The sequence below is a fragment of the Lathyrus oleraceus genome, chromosome 3, assembly GCF_024323335.1.
Source record: "Lathyrus oleraceus cultivar Zhongwan6 chromosome 3, CAAS_Psat_ZW6_1.0, whole genome shotgun sequence".
Lineage (NCBI taxonomy): Eukaryota > Viridiplantae > Streptophyta > Magnoliopsida > Fabales > Fabaceae > Lathyrus > Lathyrus oleraceus.
The window spans coordinates 534,778,956-534,789,572 of record NC_066581.1 but is presented as its reverse complement, the minus strand read 5'-3'; the positions used below and the strand labels follow the sequence as shown (position 1 = coordinate 534,789,572).

General features: G+C 38.5%; 1 protein-coding gene across 1 annotated transcript; it reads left to right on the top strand.

The window, feature by feature from the left end:
- Positions 1–3,171: 3,171 nt before the first annotated feature.
- Positions 3,172–5,942, top strand: LOC127128773 (ribonuclease 3-like protein 2). The gene is made up of 3 exons (XM_051058143.1): positions 3,172–3,700; positions 4,161–4,537; positions 5,615–5,942. The coding sequence occupies exons 1-3, from the start codon at positions 3,224–3,226 to the stop codon at positions 5,787–5,789; spliced, it is 1,029 nt and encodes a 342-aa protein (XP_050914100.1). The 5' UTR covers positions 3,172–3,223; the 3' UTR covers positions 5,790–5,942.
- Positions 5,943–10,617: the final 4,675 nt, after the last annotated feature.

The window sequence follows — 10,617 nt, the reverse complement described above, 5'->3', positions numbered from 1 at the left end:
AGTGAAGTGGGATAACATTAAAGCATTAAGACTATTATGTTTGTAGACTGATGATCACATCTCATGGATCATGGATAAAGAGTTATCAAGTCTTAAACATAGGTATGAATATTAGGAGTAATATTTATACCGGATTGACCCGCTATGAGAATACTATATAGAAAGTTATGCAAAGTGTCATAAGTTATTCTCATGGTGATAATAGTGTATACCACTCTTCGACCTGAAACCACTATGGATCCTAGATGTAGAGTCGAGTGCTTTATTGCTGATCCAACGTTGTCCGTAACTGGATAACCATAAAGGCAGTTGATGGATACTCCATGAAGCATGCTGAGGGACATGAGTGTCCTAGATGGAATTTGCCAATCCTGCGTAACAGGATAAATGTCTATGGGCCCAATATTGAACTGGACAAGGGTGACACGGTCTATACCTTGTGTTCAATATAGACATAAGGGCAAAGGGGTAATTATACACATAATTATTATCACAGGAGGTTTTGTCAGATCACATGACATTTTCGTGACTTGGGTAGCAGTGATGTGTTGCTAGATACCGCTCACTGTTTATTATGTTAAATGCGTGATTTAATATAATTGCCAACGCCGCGAAAACCTATAGGGTCACACACAAAGGACGGATTGATGAGAGATAGAGTAACTAAGGAACACCGTAAGGTATGGTGCACTTAAGTGGGAGACGAAATATGGTAAGGTACCAAATACTTAAGTGATTTTGGGCATATTATAAGATATGGGCCAAAATACACTTAAGTGGGCTTTTTAGCTTGAAGCCCACACAAGTGGTTCTATAAATAGAACCCCTTGGGTAGAAGCATTGTCACTCCAATCCACTCAGACAGAAATTCAAGTAGAGACTTGGAATTTTGTTTCCCTCTTTCTCTCACTCAAAGCCTTTATTCATAACAGCTAGCACTGCGATTGAAGGAATACGTTCGTGTGGACTGAGTAGAGACGTTGTCATCGTTCAACGTTCGTGATCGCCCCGTGGATCTGTATCAAAGGTTTTGATCATTATCAGAGATGTGCACCAAAGGTTTGAATCGCCACAAGAGGTAACGATTCTATCACTGATCATGCCCATTCGTAAGGATCACTAAATGGAGAAATTTTTAAATTCCGCTGCGCCTTGGATGGCAATTCTCCTACAGTGGTATCAGAGCCACTTACGAAACCATGAATCTGATAACTGTTTTTGTTCTGTAATAATATGATTAAAGACAGAATGAATCAAAGGTTAAATTGAGATCGATCAAGTTACATATATGTGATATATGTAATCCTGATGCAAAATACATTATATATGATATAGTGTTCTCGTTTCGTTCATTCAAACCCTCGATGATTGTTTTCCTTTGAGCGATCAATGGTCGTTTGCTTCTTGATCCGACATTAGTATGGTGAAGCAATGACGTGTTGATCAATCATACTGAATTAACAATCGAGATGTGTTTGACGGTCTGAAATTGGTGCATCAGGGTTAGTGACGGCACAAGGGTTGTGTTGTCAGAGAGTTATGCGATTGGGGTTTGAACGCACAAGAGTTGTGCTTCCTAAACACTTTTTGGAATAGTGTTAACCGGTTAACGCGTATGGTTAACCGGTTAACGAAATGCGAAATAATTTTTTTTTAATTTTCAAATAGTGTTAACCGGTTAACGCATTTGGTTAACCGGTTAACGCAAGGCGGAAAACAGTTTTCCAAGAAATTTTTCAACAGTGTTAACCGGTTAACGCATATGGTTAACCGGTTAACGCAAGGCAGAAAAGAATTTTCTAAAAGTTTTCAAACAGTGTTAACCGGTTAACGCATATGGTTAACCGGTTAACGCAAGAAAAAATTTCACCCGTTCGGCTAGAAAAAGTGCTTTGAAGTATCAAGTGTTGATACGAAAAACGACGTCAATTTTAAATGAACTGTTCATTAAAATTTTCGAGCAGGGGCGCTGCCCCTTCGACCCCGCAAAGGGCGCTTCCCCCTTGACCCCTGTCCGCTGAACGGTCAGCGGAACCACCGTCCGCTGACCGGGTAGCGGAACACCCGTTCCCGCTGTCCGGGCAGCGGACCCCCGGCTAACTCTGCGTAGTGTGATCGGTCGTCGAAATTTAATTTGATTTTAATTAATTAAAGGAATTAATAATAATAATAAAGTGTTTATTATTGTCTTGTGGTGATCGGTTATGGCCTTAGTTTTCCTTTGTTTTGTTTTGGGTTTTTAAAATACGACCTGCGTGTCGTGCCTCTCTCTTAATCTCCCAAATGTAACTTCTTTTCTCATCTCACTCCCTCGTATGTAAAACGAGTTTCTTTCATGTAATGTAATGATATGAAGAAAGCAAAGAAGTCAGTGCCAAAGGAGGACAACCTTGAAGATCTTGCTTGGAGAAGCTTAGATCGTTGTAGGTTAGCTTAGGTTCTCTCATTGGCTTGGGAGAACAATTACGCTAGGGGCCATAACTGTTTCATTATGTATGTATGTATGTTGATGCATGTGAATGTATGTTGATGCATGTGAGAGACGGTTTATATGATAAACAAGCCGGTGAGATCAGAAAAATTGCAATTCCCTCAAAATAAATATTAAGTTTTAAGCTTTCCAAGTTTTAACACTCATCAAGACTAGTATCGAATAATGTAGGTTTCGCCTACGCGAGATGCATGTTCTATATTAGTAAGGTGCGATGGGATAATTGTAATATCCAACTGTTAAAACAATGGGTCAAACTTAACTAAACAAATTATAATAAGATTATATATATGTTTAGAAGCAAGAGTTGGGAATGATCCATATGATGGATTGGAATAAGGAGTTATTCACCCAACTGAAATTTTCACTACGCCAAAAAGGTTTTTTAACAGCGCATCTTAGACAGCGCTTTTAAAAGAAAGCGCTGTCTAAGGTTAAAATAAAAATAAAACACGGAAAATGTTCTAAAAAAATAATGAAAGCGTTGTCTAAGGGGGGGTCTTAGACAGCGCTTTTAGAAAGCGCTGTCTAAGACCCCCCCTTAGACAGCGCTTTTAGAAAGCGCTTTTAAATATAGACCTTAGTCAGCGCTTTTGAGAAAGCGTTGTTTAAAGTCTTTCAATTAAAAAAAAAAATTATCATAATCATCCCACATCATGAACTCCAAAGCCACAACTTTTGTTTTCTGCTTATTTCAATCTCCGAATCTCACACACAACACGTAAAGAGAAGATGAAGATGGAAGCTTCAGTTTCAGCAGTGGAGAAAATAATCGGTTACACTTTTCAAAACAAGAAGCTTCTAGAACAAGCCCTAACCCATACTTCTTACCCTGAAGCCGTTTCATACGAGCGTCTCGAGTTCGTCGGCGACGCCGTATTAGGTCTCGCGATCAACAATCACCTCTTCCTCGCTTACTCCTCCGTTGATCCTGGTACACTCTCCCTCCTCCGTGCCGCTAATATTAGCACCGAGAAACTCGCTCGCGCTGCCGTGCGTAACGGTCTGCACCGTTATGTACGTCACAATACATTTTCAATTGTTGATGCGATTAACGAGTTTGTTGAAGCGGTTGATTGTGAGGATGACTGTGTTGTTGTTAAGTATGGTGGATCGGTGAAAGCTCCGAAGATTCTTGCTGATATTGTCGAGTCTATTGCTGCTGCTGTTTATGTTGATGTTGGTTTTGATCTTAAAAAATTATGGGTGGTAGGGCTATTTCTGAACTTTCTAGATTTTTTTTTGTTAGCATTTCAATTGTTGTTTTTTTCACTGTGTTGAACTGTTGATGATAGTAGAAAGGATCATAGCAATTAAAATGAGCATGATGATATGAAAGATTTATTAGCATTTTTAAAATTATGTGAAATTTTGGCAAGAAAAGCTTCTGTTATCTCAGTTTGTGAAATTTCAATGGCATTGTTCAAACTTGCAATCCAAGTTTACCTGGATAGTAACATTAATTTTTGGACCAGATTTACTCTATTAGAAAAGGGAATGACTAGGAATTCCTAAAACTAAGATACATTTAGACCTAATTAATTGATTATGATGATTATATTTACAGATGTTTGTTATAGCTTGTACATTGGGTTTGGTTGGTTGGATTGGGGTGTATTGTTGCTCCCCAAAGCTGTGGCTTTGGGGTGCTTGTAATTTTTGTTGGCAGATAATAAGAGGTGTTTTGGAGCCGATAGTTACTTTGCAAGATCTGGAACAAAAACCGCAACCGGTGACAATGCTTTACGAGATCTGCCAAAAGAATGGTAAAAACGTTGACATAGAACAACAGAGAAATGGTGCCAAAAGCACGGCCAATGTCTATGTTGACAGAGAGTTGGTTGCATCCGCTTCCTCAGACCAAAAGGATATTGCAAGGCTTGAAGCTGCCAAGGCTGCCTTGCATAAACTAGAACGCTTACTGCCTGCCACTACCATGATACGTGACTGTTATGTCGGCATTGATGGTACCTTTGAAGTTGAAGCTGCAAAGCAGAAGTTATATGCAATTTGTGGGATAAAAAAGTGGCCTAAACCAGTATACAGGTAAACACGGCTAGCCTGGCACTATAATTCATTTATAGTCTTGATTTCATTTTCTGTGTATAAAAGTGTGTCTACCTGTCTTCTGGTTTCCTTGCTAGAATAACTTGAAGTTATATGGCAGGTTTGAGAAACCAAAAAATGACGAGGATGAAGAGTGTATTATTTTTTTAAAAATAGTATTTTTGTTAGCTGGGACAGTTAAGTTATTGCTTGCATTTGAAGATTGCCTTCATATACCTAGTCACAAGGTCTAGGACACAGTAGAAACCTGCCTGTGGCATACAACTCAAATTGAAATATTATTGATCCCTTCCGGTGAATGGTTCACATCCATTTATAAAATCTGCCTTAATTATAAGAAAAATCAGATATTATTTCATCTAACCAAAAGGAGACAAACTTCAAATCATAGGATCAATAGTGAATTCTTCATAAATTTGGTTGATTTCTAAGTATTCAAAAGTAAATAAGAAACTTGATATATGCAACAATAATGTATATAACTGATGCTATTTTTTTCCTTCTTCAGTTCTTAACTGTAATAGATGATCAATGCTACATTGTTCTTTACTCTGAGTATATTGCTTAACACTGAGAGAAATTACTTTAGTCATGCCCGATATATAACTTGAGTACCAATCAACCTAATATTTTGAACTCATTCATAAGAAAAGTCTGTACTCCTTTTTAATCTGAATCAAAGTAGTTGTAAGCTATATAAACAAGATTCAATTATTCTTTACCTTAAATGTTATATACAGGAGGTTCTCCTAAACAATTTGTACTCTGATGCTCCTGGCCTGGCCTACATAACGCCTTTATTAGGTGTAATCCTAATTGGATCCTGGTGGCTGGGTGTTTGGTTCTCTACATCCTTATCCATGACTGAGAGATTTAGTTATGCCTCTGCCCTCTTTTGGGCTATTAGTTTTATACATCTACAAAGAGAAACTCAACAATAATTGTTTTGGGGAGTTGAAATTTTCTACTATCTAATTAATCTTCCTTGTTATTTAAGTTGATTTGCTTGTGTCGAGCTTGTAAACTGATTTCTTGCTTCTCTATGATGTTTTACAGCATTGTGAAAGATGAAGGTACTCCTCAAGATAAGAAATTTGTCACTGCTGTACAAATAGCTACTCCATCTGCCACACTCCAAATGTCTGGAGATGAGAAATCTCGGGTGAAGGATGCAGAGAACTCTGCAGCTTCTTTGATGATTCGGGCCTTACAACAACACAAGTATGTGTGACAATTGTGGCCTCCCAAAGTACTGGTTGTAAGTCTATGTTAGTTTTTGATTTGTGAGAAATAGATACCTGAGTGTAGTTGTAATTGTAGTCTATGTATAGTAAAATTTGATTTTGAATTATTCAATTTTATAAAATTGATTTTATTTATAAAATTATAAATTTGTATATATTTTGATACATTTAAGGCAAAATTGGTTTGAATTGGTATATATATATATTTGTTAGCCAAAAATTGGTAGAAAAAAGGCCAAAATGGCATATATAAAATGTGATAATTGTCTGTCAAAATCTGGTTGAAAACAGGTAGAAATTCTGGTTTATAAACCTGGAAAAAATGTGGTTTAAAACAAAAGCTTCAAAAATTTTCGTATACCTTAGACAGCGCTTTTGTAAAAAGCGCTGTCTAAGGGGGGGGCTTAGACAGCGCTTTTTGAAAAGCGCTGTCTAAGGTATACCTAAAAAATTTAAAATAAGAGGGTCTTATAAAGCGCTTTTGGCCAAAGCGCTGTCTAGGGGGGGGGGGGGGGGGGGGGGCTTAGACAGCGCTTTTAAGATTTAAAAAAGCGCTGTCTAAACCTTTAGCAGCGGAGGTTTAGACAGCGCTTTAAAGCGCTGTCTAAGGCTAAAAAAAGCGCTGTCTAAGGTCTTGTTTGTTGTAGTGTTTCGAGAGTTGTATGAGATACAATCGGAAGGAGTTCCTACCTAAATAACCTAGTTTTGTGTAATCCGCCTACGCAGACTTAGAACGAAGTGAAATATGGATCTCGACCCACTAGAAAATCTTCCAACGGGATTTTCCGAATCAAATGATGAGGGTCATTTGTTTTGAGTAAAATAGTGGGAGCATATTTAATTAAAGGCCTAATTGAATATGTCAATGATACTTATATTTTCATTAATCCTTATGTAGATTACCATGACAGCAAACACCTCTAACAACATCCTGCGATCAATCCTTGATAAGGAAAAATTGTCTGGGACAAATTTCCTGGATTGGCACCGAAACCTAAGGATTGTCCTCAAACATGATAAAAAGCTGTATGTCTTGGAGACACCTGTTCCTGAAGAGGAACCTCCTAGTTTTGCACCTAAGGCAGAAAGTGATGCTTATAAGAAGCATGTCGATGATGCCAATGAAACTGCTTGTCTCATGCTAGCTACCATGAACTCAGAATTGCAAAAGCAACATGAGAACATGTCAGCGTTCGATATGATCGAACACCTGAAGTTGCTCTATCAAGAGCAAGCAAGGCATGAGAGGTTTGAAGTTTCAAAAGCCCTTTTTCAAAGCAAGTTAGCTGAGGGAGCCCCTGTAGGTCCCCATGTACTCAAGATGATTGGGTATGTGGAAAACCTTGAGAGATTGGGTTTTCCCCTCGAAAAGGAACTTGCAACTGATTTGATCTTGCAATCGTTGCCAGATAGTTTCAGTCAATTTGTCTTAAATTTTAATATGATTGATATGGACAAATCTCTTCCTGAACTGCTCGCCATGTTAAGAACTGCCGAGCAGAATCTGAAGTCAAAAGGGAAGTCCATTCTGATGATCGGAAATGGAAAGAGACAAAACAAAAGGCCCACTAAGTAGAGTGATAAGGGGAAGGGCAAGGAAGTTGCCAATCCCAGATCCACTGCTGCTTTGAAGCCTAGTGGAGGCATAGCAAAAGAAGACACCTGCTTCCATTGCGATAAGACCGGACACTGGAAGAGGAACTGCCCAAAGTACCTGGAAGATAAGAAGAATGGAGTAGAGACTTCAACTTCAGGTATTTTTTGTTATTAATTTATCTACTTCTGCATCATGGGTATTAGATACTGGATGCGGTTCTCACATTTGTACAAATGTGTAGGAACTAAAAAGGAGTAGAGATTTGGCAAAAGGTGAAGTCGACCTACGAGTTGGCTATGGAGCAAAGGTTGCTGCTTTAGCCGTAGGAACTTTTGTATTGACTTTACCTAGTGGTTTAATAATTCAGTTAGAGAACTGTTATTATGTACCTGCAATTAGCAAGAATATTAATTCCATTGCTTGTTCGGACAAGTTTGGTTTTTCATTTATAATAAAGAACAATTGTTGCTCAATTTATTTGAATGATATATTCTATGCTACTGCACAAATGAACAATGGACTATATGTCCTTGATCTTGAAATGCCTATTAATAACATTAATACAAAAGGGTGAAACCTAACGAGTTAAAACCAACTAGGTAAGAATATTAAAACTCTTCGATCAGATCGAAGTGATGAGTATTTAATCCTAGAGTTTGATGACCATCTGAAAGAGTGTGGGATCCTATCCTAACTTACTCCTCCTGGAACATCCCAATGGAAGGGTGTATCTGAGAGAAGAAATCGAACCCTGTTGGACATGGTCCGATCCATGATGAGTCACACCAATCTTCCAAACTCCTTTTGAGGACATACACCATTGACATCAGCTTACACACTTAACCGTGTTCCATCCAAAAGGTTGAAAAGACACCATATGAGATATGGAGTGGTAAGAGACCACATATGTCTTACATGAAGATTTGGGGTTGCGAAGTTTATGTGAAACGACAAATTTCAACTAAGCTTGAGCCCAAATCTGACAAATGCTTATTTGTGGGGTATCCTAAAGAAACAAGAGGATATTATTTCTACAATCCTTCTGAGGGCAAAATGTTTGTCGCTCGAACTGGAGTTTTCCTAGAAAAGGATTTTAATTCCAAAGGAACCAGTGGGAGGAAAGTAGAGCTTGAAGAAATTCAAGAATCACAAAGCATCGATACACCTATGGAGGAATTAGAGCAGGAAACACAAGTAGTTGTGTAAGAGCAACTTGCTCAAGTAGAACAAGACCAGCGTAGGTCAGGCAGGATACGTCACCTACCTGAGATATATGGATATCTGATAAAGGTGATGTATTACTCATGGATCAAGATGAGCCTGTGACCTACTCATGGAATCTTCGCCTTGATGAAACAGTAAAACTGTATGGATTCATCAAGAACGAAGATGAGCCTTGTGTCTACAAGAAGGTTAGTGGGAGCATGATCGTATTCCTGGTATTATATGTAGATGACATATTACTCATTGGAATCGATATCCCTACCCTGCAACAAGTAAAGTCTTGGTTGGGGAAATGCTTTTCTATGAAGGACCTGGGTGAAGCAGCCTATCAGAATCTATAGAGATAGATCATGAAATGCTTGGCCTAAGTCAGAGTACATAGACAAAGTGCTGAGACGCTTTAATATGAATGATTCCAATCTGGTTATGTGTTTTGCTTAAATGGTGGCACTGTGAGCTTGAAAAGTTCAACGCAAGATGCAGTTGCTGATTCTACAACTGAGGCCGAGTATATTGCTGCCTTAAGTGCAGCAAAGGAAGCTGTTTGGATCAACAAACTTGGCATAGTCCCTAGCATTGTGGATCCCATTGGTCACTATTATGATAACAATGGTGTTATCGCACAAGCTAAGGAGCCTAGATCTCACCAACGATCCAAACACATACTTAGGCGTTGTGCGAAAATATGTAAAGTACCTACACTTGACAATATAGTTGACCCACTGACAAAGCCTCTTACGCAGCAGAAGCATGATGGCCATACTAGATCAATGGGCATACGAGGTATACCTGATTGGCTCTAGTGCTAGTGGGAGATTGTTGGTGTAAGCCCTAGAGGCCAATACTTTTGGTACTAGTATCGAATTATTTAAAGGCATTTTCTTTATTATGGTTGATTAATAAAGTCCCTGGAATAGATAGTCCGTTTAATGTATTAAGTGTGACTTAATCATGAGAACACATTAAACATAAGGACACTATTCTTAAAGTATCCGTAGTCGAGCTTTAAAGTGAAGTGGGATAACATTAAAGCATTAAGACTATTATGTTTGTAGACTGATGATCACATCTCATGGATCATGGATAAAGAGTTATCAAGTCTTAAACATAGGTATGAATATTAGGAGTAATATTTATACCAGATTGACCCGCTATGAGAATACTATATAGAAAGTTATGCAAAGTGTCATAAGTTATTCTCATGGTGATAATAGTGTATACCACTCTTCGACCTGAAACCACTATGGATCCTAGATGTAGAGTCGAGTGCTTTATTGCTGATCCAACGTTGTCCGTAACTGGATAACCATAAAGACAGTTGATGGGTACTCCACGAAGCATGTTGAGGGACATGAGTGTCCTAGATGGAATTTGCCAATCCTGCGTAACAGGATAAATGTCTATGGGCCCAATATTGAACTGGACAAGGGTGACACGGTCTATACCTTGTGTTCAATATAGACATAAGGGCAAAGGGGTAATTATACACATAATTATTATCACAGGAGGTTTTGTCAGATCACATGACATTTTCGTGACTTGGGTAGCAGTGATGTGTTGCTAGATACCGCTCACTGTTTATTATGTTAAATGCGTGATTTAATATAATTGCCAACGCCGCGAAAACCTATAAGGTCACACACAAAGGACAGATTGATGAGAGATAGAGTAACTAAGGAACACCGTAAGGTATGGTGCACTTAAGTGGGAGACGAAATATGGTAAGGTACCAAATACTTAAGTGATTTTGGGCATATTATAAGATATGGGCCAAAATACACTTAAGTGGGCTTTTTAGCTTGAAGCCCACACAAGTGGTTCTATAAATAGAACCCCTTGGGTAGAAGCATTGTCACTCCAATCCACTCAGACAGAAATTCAAGTAGAGACTTGGAATTTTGTTTCCCTCTTTCTCTCACTCAAAGCCTTCATTCATAACAGCTAGCACTGCGATTGAAGGAATTCGTTCGTGTGGACTGAGTAGAGACGTTGTC